Raw genomic sequence first — 17814 nt, 5'->3', positions numbered from 1 at the left:
CAGTAATTAAAAATCTCCCAACTGAAAAAATTAAATTAAATTAAATTAAATTTTTTAAAAAGCCCAGGGCCAGACGGCTTTTAACACAAAATTCTACCAGTCTTTTCAAAGAAGAGTTAGTGCCAATACTTCTCAAATTATTTCACAAAATAAAAACAGAAGGAACATTGTCCAATGTGTTTCACAAGGCTGCACTTAACTCTGTACCCCAACAACAAAAAAAAACCAGCAAAGAAAGAGAATTACAGGCTGGCGGGTCAGGGACGGGGCAGCGCGCCGGTGGTCGTGACGCTCGGTGTTCGGGCCTGCCTCTTCCCCGCTTCGGCCGCGCGAGTGGCGGACAGAGTGGGAATCCCTGGGACGCGGCCGAGCTGCAGCATCCAGGGGCAGACATGCCAACTGCCAAGCAGCTCGCCGACATTGGCTACAAGACCTTCTCCGCTTCCATGATGCTCCTCACCGTGTACGGGGGCTACCTCTGCAGCGTGCGAGCCTACCGCTTCTTCCAGCTGCGCAGCGCCAGGCGCCAGGCTGCAGAAGAACAGAAGTCCTCAGGGGTCCTGTAGAGCCCAGTCTTCCCCTCTGAGCAGGGAGGCTTGAACATGGACTGGAAAAGACCTCCCTGGCATGCCATCTGTGGCAAGAGCTAGGCCACGATGATTCGAGCCTGAAGGGCAAAAGTACCGTGGTTTCCGAAGCAGCACTGCCTTGTGCCCTTCTGACAGTTTGTGGAGGCCATCAAATAAATGGGAATAAGAGGGTGAGGTTTATTACAGATATTTTGCCTTGTTTGTGTCTTAGTTTTTTTGTGTACTCAAAGAATGTTTAGATTATAGAGTTGGGGCCTTAAGTAAAAAAAAAAAAAAAAAAAAGAAAGAGAATTACAAACCACTTTTCTTTATGAACATATATAAAAATACTCAATAAAATACTTGCAAACTTAATCCAAGAACATATCAAGATCATCCACCAAAATCAAGTAGCCTTCATCCCAGAAAGGCAGGCACGATTCAGTATAAGAAAATCAGTAAGTGTAATCCATTATATAAACAAACTGATGGAAATCAAACACATGATCATCTCATTAGATGCAGGAAAGTCGATGACAAAATCCTACACCCTTTCATGATAAAAGTTCTGGAGAGGTTAAGCATATAAGGGACATACATCAACATAATCAAGATAGTTTGCAGCAAGTCCATAACAAACATCAACTTAAATGGAGAGAAAAACACAAAGCAATCCCACTAAAATCAGAAACAAGACAAAGTTGATCACTCTCTCCATAGCTATTCAACATAGCACTTAAAGTCTTTCCTAGAACAGTAAGATAACTGAAAGATCAAAGGGATACAAACTGGAAAGGAAGAAGTCAAAGTACCTTTATTTGTAGATGATATAATAGTATATGTAAGTGATCCTAAAAATTCCACCCAGAAACTCCTATAGCTGATAAACACTTTCATCAAAGTAGCTGCATACAAATTAACTTACAAAAATCAATAGCCATCCTATATATAAAAGACAAATGGACTGAGGAAAAAAAATCAGGAAAACAACATTTTTTATAATAGCCTCAGAAAAACATAAAGTATCTTGGGGGCTAAGTCTCTAACAAACAAGTTAAAGACTTGCATGACTTTAAGACTTAAGACATAAATGAGCAAATTTAAGAAAATATCAGAAGATGGAAAGATCTTCCATGCTCATGAATCGGTAGGATTAATATAGTAAAAAATGTCCACCATACCAAAAGCAATCTACAAATTCAATGCACTTCCCATTACAGTTTCAACACAAATCTTCACACTTCTTGAAAGGACAATTTTCAGCTTCACATGGAAACACAAAATATTCAGGATGGCTAAAGCCATCTTGAATAATAAAAGAACTCTGAAAGATATCATCATCCCAGATTTCAAGTTTCACTACAGAGCTATGGTAATTTTTTTGAAAAGGATGATAATGGCCCAAAAAAGATACATTGATCAATGGAATAGAAGCGCAGAGATAAACATAAAGCCACATACCTACAGATACCTGATTTCTTTAAATGAACCAGAGACCTACATATAAAACCAGATACACTGAAACTAATAGAAGAGAAAGTGGTAAATAGCCTTGAGCTAATTTGCACAGGAAAAACTTTATGAACAGAACACCCAAGCACAACACAGGCACTAAGATCAACAATCAATAAATGGGACCTCATGAAACTGAATAGCTTCTGCATAGCAAAGGACACTGAATCAGTCAAAGCAACAGCCTACAGAATGGGAAAAGGGTTTTACCAATTACACTTCTGATAGAGAGCTAATATCAAAAATAAGTATTTTTAAAAACCTAAAAGTAACTGGATTTCAAAGAAACAAACCCAATTTAAAATGGGAAGCTGATCTAAACAGAGAATTCTCAAAAGAAGAAATTCAAATGGCTGAGAACTACTTAAAAAAATATTCAACATTCTTAGTCATTGGGAAAATGCAAAGAAAACTTTCGAGATTTCATTTTATACCCATAAGAATGGCTAAGATCAATAAAACAAATGACAGTTTATGCTGGTGATAATGTAGACTAAAGAGAACACTCATTCTTTGTTATTAATAGTGCAAATTTGTACAGCCACTATGGAAATCAGTGTAGCAGTTACCCCATAAGATGGAAATCATTGTACCTCAAGATTTAACTATACCACTCTTGGGCATAGACCCAAATGATGCCTCATCCTACCAAAGACACTCTTGCTCAACAATATTCATTGCTGCTCTATTCCTATGTGAAACAACCTGTATGCCACCAACAGATAAATGGATAAAAAAAAAAATATGTGGTACATTTACACAATGGAATATTGCCCAGAGGAAACTTCATCTTTCACAATAGCCACAAATAGTGTAAAGTATCTTGGTACAGCTCTAATGAAGGAAGAGAAAGACCTTCCTTCAAGGTCTTCAAGTCTCTGAAGAATGAAACTGAAGAAGATACCAGAAGATGGAAAGATGTTCCATGCTCGTAGATCGGTAGGTGTAACATAGTGAAAATGACCATCTTACCAAAGACAATCTACAGATTCAATGCAATCCCCATCAAAATACCAACACAGTTATTTACAGACCTTGTAAGAACAATTCTAAACTTTGTATGGAAAAACAAACAAACAAACAGAATAGCCAAAAACAATCCTATACAATAAAAGATCTTCTGGGGGTATCTTCATCTCTGACTTCAAGCTAATACTACAGAGCAATAGTGACAAAAACTTCATAGTACTGTCACAGAAATAGACTGGTTGATCAATGGAATTGAATCGAAGACCCAGAAATAAACCCACACACCTATGGTTACTTGATTTTTGCCAAAACCCTACAGTGTAAAAAAGACAGCATCTTCAACAAATAGTGTTGGTCTAACTGGATGTCTACATGCAGAAAAAATGCAAATAAATCCATATTTATCTCTCTGCATAAAATTCAAATCCAAGCGGATCAAAGACCTCAATATAACATGAGATACACTAAATCTATTAGAAGATAAAATGGGAAGGAGTCTTGAACTCATTGGCACAGGAGACAACTTCCTGAAAAGAACACCAACAACTCAGACTCTAAAATCAACAAATAATAAATGAAAAGCTTCTGTAAGGCAAAGGAAACCGTGGATAGACTGAAAAGACAATCTACAGACTGAGAAAAGATCTTCACTGATCCTCATCCAAAAAAAAAGACTAATATCCAAAATATATAATGAACTCAAGAAATCAAACACCAATAAACAAAATAACCCAATTAAAAAATGGCACACAGAACTAAACAGAGAATTCTCAACAGAGGAAATGCTCAACTTCCTTAGTTATCAAGAAAAAGCAAATCAAAACGACTCTGAGATTCCATCTTGCACTGATCAAAATGGATAAAATCAAAAGTTTAAGAGACAGCACATGCTGGCAAGGGTGTGGAGAAAGAGGACAACTCCTCCATTGCTGTTGGGAGTGTAAACTTGTACAACCACTTTGGCAATCAATCTGGTGCTTTCTTAGAAAACAGAATAATTTTACCTCAAGACCCAGCTATACCTCTCTTAGGTACACACCCAAAAGAGGCTTTGCCATATAACAAGGACTCTTGTTCAACTATGTTCATAGTGGCTCTATTCATAATAGCCAGAATCTGGAAACAACCTAGATGTCCCTCAACTGAGGAATGGATACAGAAATTGTGGCACATTTATACAACAGAATACTACTCAGCTGTTAAAAACAAAGATAGCATGAAATTTTCAGGCAAATGGATGGAACTAGAAAAGGCCATCCTGAGTGAGGTAGTTTCCTCTAAAATTAACTTCAAATTTTAAATCCAAAGCATCTTTTAGTTGGGCCTTTAAAGAGGTCAACTTCTGAAATTCATAGGAAAAATGCCTATGATTAATATGACAGCTTTCATAACTTGAGTAAAGAATAAAAATTCCTGTTCTAGATGTTAGACTTAGCTAAAAAAGCATTGAACTAACGAGAATAATTAGATCAACTCTCAAATGGATAATAGGTTCATTACAGATTATACTTGCTTCTCATGTCAGTGTATGTGCCCCTCAAAAATCTCTGTATTGGCACTTAAAACTCAAAGTATGTAATAATATTTGCTACTTTGGGAACTGTGTAAGTCATGAGAGTAAAGTCCTCACAAAGGGGTTAATTATGTTATAAACACAGCTAGATGGGAGTGTCCCTGTGCCCTGGATGATCTACCCTCTGCCCTTATGCTCTTGCCACTTGAGGACACAAGTTCTATGACACAGAGAACACAGCACTCAAGGCACCATCTTGCAAACAGAGATCTGGTCCCAGTAGACACCAAGCCTGTTGAGACCTTGATTATGAAAACATTCAAGTCACCGTAACAGTTAGTAATAAAAAAATATGTTGTTTATGAATTGCATAATATGTGGTGTTTTGTTATATCAGCAAGAATAGACTAATACAGCACAAAAATAACTATTTCAGAACCTAGTACATGAACATATAGAACACCAAGGATGTGGGAAAACACTTTTTTTAATTCAAGAGTTTGAGTAATAAAGAAAAGAAAACTTTAGCACATAAAATTTATAGATATTCTTGACAATGTTACCAAACAGACCACAGATAGGAGATCTATTGGTTTTATTATCTAAAACCAATGAGAAACTGTTATCTAAGATTTACAGGTTAGATATTTTATATTTCCAAGGTTACTAATGAAAGAATGAACTATCAAAGAAAATGAGACAAAAATAGGAGTTAGTAAGAACATCAGAGGTGTAGCAGCCACGAAAGTTTGTAAAAATTTGCCCAAATGAATTTATACTTACAAAAATGCAACTTAAACTATCAAGGAAGTAGGGCTGCATGCTAATCAGATTAAAAAAACATTAGAAAGCAGGCTTGAACAGACAGTCGTGGTGATACAAGACACCTCCAATAGGTCTGGAAACATGCTCAAACCCAGCCACTGTGGTGTGCGATCCAGCAGTCCTTCAGTTGGGTGGACATGTCTGTTCTTTGCCTAGAAAGCCCACTCTTGGCTTATATCTCACAAATGAGTAAGGAAACAAACTCAAGAGTAGTTCATTGAACTGTTTGCAAGAGCAACTGTGGGAAGCAATCTATCTGTTGATCACTGCAAATTCAATGAAATGAAGTCTGTGCGGGGCAGATTATCATACGGTAACATTACTTAGAAGCAACAAAAGTATGATGCACAACAAAACATAGAGTTTATAGAGGGAGGAAAAAAGCCTGTAGTGAATAAAAAGAGAGGACCACCTGAGCAGAGGGGTTGATGCTGTCCTGTGAAGAAGTAAGAAGTATGATTAAATAACTCAGTGATTTACACCAGAAAGTTTAAATAGTCAAGTACATACGTGAAAACACATAGTTCTTAAGTTTATGTTTTGTTATGTGCACTATGAAATACACTGCAGCCAGTGGAAAGTAAGCAGTTCTTAGACACTTACAAATGTTCTCCTACTATGCAAAGTGAAATATGAAAATTGAAATATGAGAACTATGACAATATGTTTGCATTATGGACATGTGTATTTACATGTGCACATGCTTGTCAATATCTGCATATACATTTAGGGAGTCAGAAAAAAAAGGAAAATAAGAAATTTGTGTCAGAGGTTGGCTCTGGGATGAAAATTTGATTAGGGAAGAATCAGGAAAAAGAGAGACCTAAGTTTCGCTTCATGTTTGCTTGTGACTTCTAAATTTTGTTTGTATTGTTGCTTGAACAAATTAAATAAAATTATTACAAAAATAAACATAAGATGTATGCATATACTGGAACAAAATGATAGTCACTTTCCTACATGTCTTCCTTCCAAACTGAGGCCATGGGTCATTGATAATCATCTCTATAGCTTCAAAAACATTCTGACACATAACAAGAAATAAAAAAAAAAATAAAAAAACCCAGCAAGGTTGGGAAAGACAAAGAGAGGGAGTAACTAAGAATATGGCAGGTGAGATGTGGATCATTATTCGTTTCTTTGCAGTTTTCTGTTTTTAATTTTTACATTTTCAAAATTTGTCTTAGTTACAGAATGACAGGGGCACATGGGCCAGACTGTGGGACAGGCTAACAGCACAAATAGGAAATTATGAGAAGCCCACCTTGTGTGTTGCCAACAGGCCAAAGGCTCTCCCCCTTGATGTTTTCCCTAACATTGCTCACTGCTGCCCTCCTGCCTTTCTGAGCTATGCATCTTAGCTCAGAGTGGCCATAGGGAGCCCATCAGGTGCTGTGAGAACAGAGGTCTAAATGAAGTGAGCCAACTGTGGCTGCTTCTTCCCCAGTCCTTTTTAGCTGAAGTTTGAGATGCTCTGACGACCTTCTACAGTCAGCAAAAGCGGACTGTGCATTGAGAAGGGTCACCCAGGACCCGACACCCATGCAGTGTAACTCGTGCCTCTCTCATCTGTCTCTTGAGCATCCCTCTGAAAGCCTCCAGCCGTTCAACATGCATTTGACCTCCTTCTCCTCCAAGTCCTTTTGTTTCCATTTCTTGACCCTCTGTCCCATCTTCACTTTCCAGCTGCTCTCCAAGGCTTCACCTTTCTAAGTATCTTTTATGTGTTAAATATTGGCCTCTGTTGCTGGGTTCCGGTGAACGTTGCTTAAAACACAAAAGGTTAAGCAGAGAGCAACTTTATTGATTAAACATCCATTTTCTTCCCTTTTGTTTTTGTAAGAGCCCTTGATGTTGCCTCTGATTGACAGCCCACCTGCACACCTCTGGCCCTGGATTCCCCTTGGTAATGTCACTGAGAGCTGCCAAATTCCAAATCCACTCCACACAAGCCCCTCACCCTTCATGTGCAGCTTTCAAAGGAAAGAGGAAGAAAAGAAGAAGAAACGCAGCTTTTCTCTCTTTATCCTTCTTTCTCCATCCCTTAGATAATATTTCTAGAAGTCCCTGTTGAATGAAGAAAAGGAAAAAAAAATGGAGAGAAGAAAAAGGCCTTAACAAAAACCCCTCCCTTTTATTTGCAATCCTTCAGCTCTCAGCAAGCCTTTGACTATGCTTTCAGGAAGGTGACAACCTTGTTCAATTAGCTTTTCCTCCTCACCTCTCACAGTGTGAATGACCTAAAGATTCCTTACTGCAAGACTAACAAAATGACACCCATTAACAAGCTCCGTGTGAGAGGCTGGATGGTGGCTCTGCCCTGTTGTCGGCTCATGATAATGACAACATCAGCAGGCTTGACTCTTCCCTGCTCTCCCCTAAAAGTGTAATATTGAAAATAATAGGACACAACTACGTTGCCATTAGAGATGAGGATAAGCCTCCTAAGTATAGAAGCCAAATGTTCAGTTACTGACAGATAGCCAGGAATAACCAAAGTTGAGCAAATAAACACAATACCCCTCCTTCTCCCCATATCTCTATTTGCACCCCTCAGTAGGAGCATGAAGACAGGTCACCAGGGTGACCCCTTGAGTTGCCAGGACCAGTGTGTCCTATGGGAGTGAGCTCCACTTTAACAGTGTTGCCCTCTTTGTATCTCCTTCCAGGGTTTCACCCTCACCTTCACCTCGGATAATCCAGTCTAGATCTTTGTACAAAGAACCCAACATAGGCCAGGTTCTTCAGTAGCATCACTGAGACATCAAGTAGATGAAAGCTATGGAACCAAAAACTGAGGTGTAAAACCAGAACATCTAACACTCCCAGCTGTGCTCAGGAGGACCCAGACCCCTGATGAAGAAGATTCAAAGAGCCAGGATGTACTAGACTCACTTTTATTAGTACATTTTAAGAAACTTTGCAAGTCAGTAGTTAATCATGGGCATTATTAAAAGTTCAGTTCCATTCTTATTTAAAAGTTACCTTAAACACAAAAGCAGCAAACTGCTAAAACACAACACCTCTTCATTATTTTATTATATTTTACTATTGTCCACATGGTAGAAATAGTACAGAAAAGTGTATTATCACGTTCTCTTCTAATGCTACAGTAAGTAATATCATGTGGGTAGCTTGAAGTCAACCCTGGTGCCAGTATTGACATAACAGAAATTAGTAAACACTGCAAATCAAGACTTGATGTATTATTCTGTCCATTGTCAAGGCTAGGGCTTATCAACCTATGCCCCAATAGCAAATCCGACTTTTAGCTTATTCTTTTATACCTCAAAAACTAACGCTTGCTTTTTTCACTTTAAAGCATTGTCAAAGCAGAAATAGGAGAAGAAAGAAAAAAACCAAATTGAGGGGAAAGGAGCCTTCTACAAAAAGCTGAATGGTAAATACTTTAGTCTTTGTAGGATTTATGTCACAACTATATAATTCAGCCACTAATGTACAAAGGCAGCCATTTAGTATAACTATACATTAATACAATTTTATTTATAGGTTGTAGGTCAAATTTGGCTTTCAGGACAGAGTTGGTCAACTCTTGACCTAGAACTAAGAAGCATTCTAATGGTACTGGAGTCATGGCTCGGTGATTAAGAGCACTTGCTGTTTACAGAGATCTCAGGTTTGATTCCCAGCCACCCAGTGGCTCACAACCATCTGTAGCTCCAATTCCCAAGTATCCAACATCCTCTTAGGGCCTCATCTTGTACCGGGCTTGCACCAGATGTACAGACATTCAAAATATGCATATATATATGAATATATATATAAATATATATTTATATATATATTTAAAAGAAGCTATCTAAAAGAATTAGTTGGCTATATGAAATAGACAATTCAAAAAGAGACACTATATATTTTATCATGATTTGAAAGTATGTCTTATAAGTCCTTTAGATAATTAAATCTTATTTTAAAGTAATGCACTTTGGCATTTTTTATTGGTGATCAGTGGTTTAGTTGTTACCAACACACCTCAAAGTTCACTTCTTTTACTGAGTCTAAAGTTCACCATACCCACTTTCTTCTCAGGCAGACATTGCTGAACACTAACCACATTTTAGGCAGAAATGATGAAGCCACACAGCAACATCCTTGAAGTCGGTCTGAGCTCCATTATCATGTATGGTAAAACTGATTCACAGACGTTTAGTAAACATGCCTAAGATAAATCAGATCAGGGCAGAGCAAAGAATCAAATTCTAAGAACCCAAAGTCCCCAATAAGGGCTATGTTTTGACACAAAAGCCTTTGTCTTTTCACCCTACTCCTAATTAAACCCTTGTTTATAGGAATGATTAGGTTCATATATTATCTTTTCAACCCTACTCCTAATTAATCACTTGCTTATAGAAATGATCAGGTTCATATCCTGAGGCATTACAAAACACATCTCAAAACTTTTGAGATCATCTGTGTCTCTGCTGTCTCTGTAAGTTCCACTTTCCCCAAAAAGTCAAAGGAGAAGTACAAATTTATCATTTTTGTGTCTCTGAATGGAGCCCTAAAGTAGTCTCAGTGGTAAGCTAAACATGGTCAGACTGGAAGTTCAGGCATCACATTGTACATATGTTCGAAACTCTCAAAGGATTAATAAAATAGTGGGGCTTCTTAAGTTCTGACAGCAACAGGGAGTTGTTTTGTTCCCTGTGGAATCAGCTCTTTGGGTGGAAGATTCTACCACTCCTGCTGGGTGTAGCTGATGGAGAGCCTATAAAGGCCAAGTTCAAGCATAAGCAAGCACCCATCATCCACAGATCTCAAAGTGAGGCAGATGTATTATTTTGAAAGACAGGAAACCCCAAGAATCTCTCTGTGGTTGTCTGAAGGAGAATGACCCAATAGACTCACATAGTTGAATGGTTGGTCCCCAATTGGTGGAACTATTTGGGAAGAATTGAGAGATAAGGCCTTGCTGGAGGCGGTGTGTCACTGGCGGTGAGCTTCGGGGTTTCAGAAGCACCCAGCATGCCCACCTGGCTCTCTCTCTGCCTCGAGGTTATTGTCTCGAGATGTAAGTTCTCAGCAGCACTCCAGCCCCATGCCTGTCTGCTTGCTGACATCATGGTGGTGGCCTCCCCGTTTGTAAGTCCCAGTGAACTCTTCCTTCCTCAGTAAGTTGCCATGAGCTTGATGCTTTATCACAGTAATTGAAAAGCAAATAAGACACTTTCTATCCTAGCTCCAGTGGGAGCCTGTTTGATGCACAGTTTGCATATTTATCTGTTAACAGAAATCTAAAACAAAAATTAACATTTTTTTAAATGGGAATTTCATTTAAAGAAACTTGGAAAGTTTCTTTTAGAGCATGCATTCTTAAATTTTGATGTGACTCTGAATCCCCTAAGGAATTTGTTAAAAGCACCTTTTCCTGGCTTATAAGAACTCATCCAATCTGATGTACTAGGTCTCCAATTAAAACTAAAACCCCTGGTCAAGAATCTTTTAGAATTATCTTTTCCTATTCTGAATAATGTCCTCCATCATGCCTAACAAATCGATATGCTATAGGTCCACTGTCTTTCATTTGCAAACCTGAAATCCAAAGCTCTGAAATCCATACCTCTTCATATAGTATCTGCCAACCAAACCTGTTGTGAACTTGACTTATTTTGGGGTAAAGCCTGACCTTAACCTGATAGAAACTTTCCTATGTCTCTGATTATCTAGATAATTAATATTCAAATATTTTGCGTTGGAAATAGTAATGTGATTCTAAAATATCACCCCAGGTATACCCACTGCAAGTGTCCTAATATAAAATGTGAGCTTCATTTTTTTCCCAAAATCATGAATATTTTACTTATGAAAGCACTTAGCTCCAATTGTTCAAGTAAGGGCTATGGTCCTAAACAAAGCTTTGGCTATGCCTTGGTGGAAAGGAGCTTATTCCTTGAGCACATATTTTGAGCTGCATCACTGTCTCAGAAATTTGATCTTCAGTAGGCAAGAATGAATGCTTGCATCCCTGAATATCTGTCCTTAGACATTCTGTCATCAGGAAGTGTTCTTATTCAAGAGAAAGATTGGCAGCTCTTCACCCTTTTTGATGCTTTGTACATTCACCTTATGAAAGCAGTCTAGACCACCTTGTTAGTTTATGGATAATTTTAAGGTTTTCATTCATGGATTTTTATTATCCAGCTGGTTTTCAAAACGTCCAGACCAGGCCTATTTAATAATACCAGGAAACTAAATGGATAGTAGAGATGGATTCCAGAGATTGAAGTATAATCAATCGAGTGACATTCTCAGAAGAAAAAGAAAAAAGAAAAACCAGAAAGAACATGAAGGTCAAACCAGGAGAATATGCTAGGTACCAGCTGCTAAATAATTGCCAACTAATTAACATGACCTTCAAAGTCCAGCATCAGCTTCTCTCTGGCTCCCATTCTATGTTCTGCTCCTGTATGTCTCTCCATGCGCACTGTAACTCCATTGTGTTTAACTTTCTTCTGTCTAACATATAACTTTTCTTTATCCAAGCCTACTTGTGCATAATGTTCTGGAATGTTGTCAGTCTGCTGCCTTCTCTTCATCTCAAGTTTCTTAAATACTGATCCTCATCACCACTCCCATCATTGTTCACTTTCAGTACTATCTCTCCCAGAGACCACAACCACTGCCTGGCAACTAATCTCCGTATCCCACCAGCCTAGAGCAACCACTAAGCTAGGGACTAAACCCATCACCCATTCTGTGATCCAAGTGCCTGATACAGATCTGAAAGTGATTCAGTGCTGAACAAATGTCTGCTGAATGTATGAGTACATAAATGAGTAGAACTGAAGCAAGAAGGAAAGCAGGAAGTCAGGACTTCCTCTAAACATTTTCTGGGATCACAGCTAGCATGTGAGAATGTGCTCTTGCTGAGAGGGCTTACGGTACTGAGCACGGTAACGGTAAAAGGAAAAAACAAAGATCTAGCATCTTTCCCTTCCCTCTTCTGTCTCTGCTTTTCTTTCAGAATCCTCAACAAAATTTTACTATATATTCTTACATGCTTGTGATCTGATTCTCCACAGATAATAAGGTCAGAGGCAGTAAGAATCCTATACCTGAACTCTTCCCTTCTTTATACCAGTTCCTAGATTTGGGCAGTTTGGCTCAGTAAATACTTGTGAAGTAATGACTGATTGGTCAATGGATATGTGTAGGGTATATAATGTTATCCTCTGGAGTCCCAGAGTATCTGCATTCTCGACTTTCCTAGGCTCCTCCAAAGAACTTATGTTCCAAGACCTCGCTTGAATAAAAAGAAAATTAGAAATTAAGATTTTGAGATGACACCTCACTAATCTGTCCCAATGGAATTTATCCACTATCCATCTTAACAAGTTATTCTTCTGAAAAGTTACTGAACTTTACTAAACTCTAAAAATGTCCACCCTTAACATTTTCTTGAACTCTAGTTGAGGTTCTGAAAGGGAAATAATAATCATATTCTGCACTGCCCCTCCCATCCTTGTATTAATTTCATTTTTCATTCCACAAAGTCCCAAGAGAGATTTCTCCAGAAGAAAATTGTAAATGCCAATGTTTTCAGAAACTTCTCATGAAAAACTTCTTAGCAAGGAGTAAAAACAATGAAGTGATCTTCTCTGAACCCAACTTAGGCCTAGAAAATCATAGGGTATCAAGAAGATGTGGTCCCTGGCACAGATTTGTCTTATAGAATAAATAATTGGTGGGCAGAGCATCAAAGTTTGTGTTGTGATTACTGCTGCTCTTAAAGGAGATAAGAAATTGAAAACTATTCTCATTAATCATAAAACGCACATATTTATTTTATATTCTTAAATACTCTATTTTGTGGCCTTAAATCATTTTTAAATTTTAAATTATCCTTGTTTTCACCTGCTAAAAATAAATGTGAATGGCCAAATGAAGAGGATTTTTTAAATTCTTTATTAATTACACTTTATTCACTTTGTATCCCCCCTGTGGTTCCCTTCCTTCTCCTGTCCCAATCCCTCCCTTCCTCCACCCTCTGCATGCATGCCCCTTCCCAAGTCCACTGATAGGGGAGGACTTCTTTTCCTTCCTTCTGATCCTAGTCAATTAGGTCTCATCAGGAGTGGATGCATTGTCTTCTTCTGTGGCCTGGTAATGCTGCTTCCCCCTCAGGGGGAGGTAATTAAAGAGCAGGCCAATCAGTTCATGTCAGAGACAGTCCCTGTTCCTATTACAATGGAACCCACTTGGATACTGAACTGCCATGGGCTACATCTGTGCAGGGGTTCTAGGTTATCTCCATGTGTGGTCCTTGGTTGGAGTATCAGTCTCAGGAAAGACACCTGTGCTCAGATTTTTTGGTTCTGTTGCTCTCCTTGTGGAGTTCCTGTCCTCTCCAGATCTTACTGTTTCCAAGTAATTGTATTAGCTACTTATCTTGCTAATACAACAAAACACACTGAAAAAAAACAAACTAACAAACTTGATAAAATGAAGGATTTGGGGAAGTGTTGTTTGTTTGTTTTTGTTTTTTTTTTTTTTTTTTTTGGTGGTTTTGTTTTGGCTCACAGTCCCAGAGCACAGTCCATCATTCCAGGAAGCCATGGTGGCAGGAGCTTGAGGCAACTGGAAACATCATGTTCATAGTCAGGAAAGCAGAGAAAGATGAACACTTGTGTTCATCTCACTTTCTTTCTTCTCAACTACGGATGGTCCATGAAGACCCTGCCCCATGACATCATGCCATCCACCATTACAGTGTATCTTCTCACCTTAATTAAGCCAATCCAGAGTATATCAGAAGCTGGTCATTTAAAGTGATTCATGATTCTATTGCTTTTATAACCATTACTTAGCATCATGGGCATCAACTTTAGAGGAGTGCAAATGCCCCAGAAGTCAAGCACACAATTCTCGTAATACAGTGTGATCAAAATAAGTCTTTTGAAGTTGTCTTAGTAGAAATGGCCTCCACTAAGAACCTTACATTTCAGAAGGATGCGACCAAACTTTATCAGTTCAATTTAGTTTTGATAGAATCTCGCTATATAGTTCTGGCTGGTCTAGTACTCACAATGTAACCCAGGCTGGCCTTGAACTGGTGATAATCCTGCCTTAGTCTCCAAAGTGCTGAAATTGTAGATGGGTGCCACAATGCCCTTCCAAATACCCTAATTTTTGGCTACCTCTTACATTTATAGCATATGTTATACCAAATAGATTCTCCAGTCCATATCCCTTTCTATAAAAATTTTTAAAGACCATGTATTAACAGTAAGTATAAACACCAAAAAATTACATGAAAATATACATGTTATATGTCCCCGTAGTTCACATATTTTATTGATGTCTTGGAAAATTGACAAGTGACGATGGGGCACCGATCTCTAGAGTCATCAATACAAACTATTAGGATTGAATCCTGAATCTATACATGCCAGGGTGTTCCCAATGATTTCTTCCATCCCACCAGCCCTGTTCCACCAAGATGAACCATTCTGTCGATGTTTGTGATGGATGTGATCTCAACTAAAGCATCCTTCCTGACATAAGTCTTAAGCTTTATCAGTAAGCATGTATTACCTCCAGATGTTTCCACTTTATCAGCAAAAAGCAAAGATACAGAAAGAAGATGGGAAAGGAGAGAAAGAAAATGGCAAGCAAACTGAAATCTAGAAAGTGTTCTTGAGTCTCTGTGTTTTGTGAACATGCAGAAAAGGCTGGACATTTACAACATTCAGAATTATAGTAACAAACTACTATTTTTCTCCAGTAGGTTATTTAGAGATTATAGAAAGGAAGGGATTTACACACAAATTATAGTACTGATTATACAGAATGATAAACTCTAAACAATATATTGTACATTTATTAACAAATATGTGTCCATAATAACATACTGAAGAAAATTGATAAACAATATTTTAAAAAGTGTTGAATGTTTTGTTTTTGTTTTTTTTAATCTAAATATAGGAGAAAGCTTCATTCTGGTTGAGTACACTATCATAGTCAACTGCTTAATCGACCATGTGAAGGCATGTTTGCCAGTGGGGGGCCTGTATTAAGTCCTAGCGCCTTCCCTTATTATCTCTATGACTTTTGGCATTAGGCCCACTCTCTCTGGTGCTAAATTTCTCTGGGTTGGGGCAGCACTTACCTTATATCACTGCTGAGAAACAAACAAGAAGAGAGAATACTGCCAAAACAGAAGCAAAATGAGAAAATGAGAATAATACTTGAGTACATGATAAATTTGGATCAATTAACTGCTGATCTTTTGAGTATCATGTTTTTCCTGCCCTCTTTTGGTGTTCTTGCTGTTTCTAAGGAGCTGGAATAAATCCAGCTCTTTCTCTCTCCATGGTTTTAGTCAATGGCTATTGTTTTCATTTTGTTCTGTCTTGTTATAATAAACAGTTGGTAATTCAGTGTTAATTCTACAAATTGCTTCTGAACTATTGAAAATCTCTGAAAGCAAAGTCATAGGACAGTGGTCATAATATGTCCTAATATGTCAATGGCAAAGGTCCCTGTGTGGACTTAAGGTAAGCTAGGGTCACCAAAAGGTCTGGTGGATGTATTTGAAATCAAAACTGGACCACCAGCAAGTAGCTTATTTGCCTGAGTAGCTGGAGCAACCGCTGAAAGATAAGAAGTTGCACCCATCAATCATCTCTGGTTGGAGTGAGATATTAACCCCCAAGTCAGTGTGTTCCCTGCTGCACAGATCTACCTCTTCCATAAGACCTCCCCGGCTTTAAAAGTGACTCATGGCCATCTGGAGGTTCTGGGGTATGACCGGAGTCAGCACTCCTGCTTTGAGATCCAAAAGGGAGCTGACACCAGTCTGTGAGAGAGGGTTATATCGGTGGCCTCACCACAGAGCTACATGAGCATGCTCACCGTGACCTTGGCAATGACAGCAGTGAGCAGGAGCACCAGTGACTGACAGCACAAAGAGACTACCCTCAACATGAGCTCCTGCAATGGCAGGCATCAGTAACCATGGCAACAGGGAGGTGGCTTCACAATAGTTCTATTCACGGGGCAGACTATCAACAAAAATAAACCAGACCTGGGGAGAGAAAAAGTGGCTCCCACCAAGAAGCTGCTCAGAAAGTATGTTTGTGAGAACTCAAGGGAAAGTTGACAAGACTACTGAAATGCTAGAGACCAGGAGAAGCAACAGCACATGAGGACTCAGAGAGCAGAGGAAGGGGGGCATATATCCAAAATTAGTTAATGTTTCACCATTAGCTGCCCGTTAATCCAGGGCATCCAGCTGTAAGACCTTGGCCAAGTCCTCTAACTTTTCAGAGCTTCAAAGTCCTCGCTTGAAAAAAGATATGACAACTGGCACTAAAACTACTTCACTCAATAGTTTAAGAAGAAAAACAGGAATATTTGGTTGGAAGAATTTCTTTTTTGTTTAATTAATTTATTTTATTTTATTAATTATAGTTTATTCACTTTGTATCACAGCCGTAAACCTCTCCCTCATCCCTTCCCAATCCAACCCTCCTTCCCTCCTCTTCTCCTATGCCCCTCCCCCAGTCCTGTGATAAGGAAGGTCCTCCTCCCCTTCCATCTGACCCTAGTCTAATCAGGTCTCATCAGGACTGGCTGCACTGTCTTCCTCTGATGGAAGAATTTCTTAAATGTTAAAGCACCACTCACCTATGAGAAGGTGGCTTGGTGGGAAAACGCTCTTGCTTCTAAGCCTAACAAATGGAGTTTGATCCCTGAAACCCACATGATAGAAGAGGAAAACTGACTCTTGAAAGTTGACCTCTAACCTCCACATGCACATACACACACTACAGAGTAAATAAATATAAATAATTTTAAAACATTTAGTATAAATATAGCCACCCATCACTTAATGATAACGATGACATTTTCGAAAACAGCATGTGTAAATGTTTTTGTTGTGTAAACATCATAGACTGTACTTGCATAAACCTTGACGATATAACTTATCATAAACCTAGGCTATACAGCACACAGCCAACCCCTTTCACTTGGATCAGTGTTGACAGAAACATCATTCTACACTTTGGGACTACACTATCTGTAATATCTAATAGTAGATCATTGTGCAACTTTCAGTGCTCCTGTGCCTTCAGGGTTTAACCTTAATACAACCAGGTCACATCTCACTGCTGAAAACATGGCTTCAGGGAGAAAGAATGAAAAGAGGATGAGCTAACTAATCAAGTTAATCAAAAATGGGAGGGAAAGGAAAACCCACCCAGTTACACCCAGAGGACCAGTAAGCCATCAAAAGTAGGGTGGAACTGTGACAGAAGAGAAAAAAAATATATATATGCTATGTACACACTGGATCTCTACAAAACTCTGTGGAGGAGAAAGTAAGCTTTTCAGGTACAGCATGTGAGACTCAGAGAGGTTGAATGGTATCACCAGGGACATATAACAACAGGAGGACAAGGT

At 38.6% G+C, this 17814-nt stretch overlaps 1 protein-coding gene across 1 annotated transcript; it reads left to right on the top strand.

Annotated features, from left to right (window-relative positions):
* The first annotated feature begins 248 nt into the window (after nucleotides 1-248).
* LOC110561227 (cytochrome c oxidase assembly protein COX14) lies at nucleotides 249-779 on the top strand. Its single transcript, XM_021657536.2, has one exon. It carries the CDS (start codon nucleotides 393-395, stop codon nucleotides 564-566), a length of 174 nt encoding a protein of 57 aa, XP_021513211.1. The 5' UTR covers nucleotides 249-392; the 3' UTR covers nucleotides 567-779.
* The last annotated feature ends 17035 nt before the right edge of the window (nucleotides 780-17814 follow it).

This window comes from Meriones unguiculatus, chromosome 3, assembly GCF_030254825.1.
Source record: "Meriones unguiculatus strain TT.TT164.6M chromosome 3, Bangor_MerUng_6.1, whole genome shotgun sequence".
NCBI lineage: Eukaryota > Metazoa > Chordata > Mammalia > Rodentia > Muridae > Meriones > Meriones unguiculatus.
This window is presented reverse-complemented; position numbering and strand designations above follow the sequence as displayed.

Coding starts and splice junctions, on each gene's coding strand:
- LOC110561227 (XM_021657536.2), top strand. CDS start 393: ATGCCAACTGCCAAGCAGCTCGCCGACATTGGCTACAAGACCTTCTCC.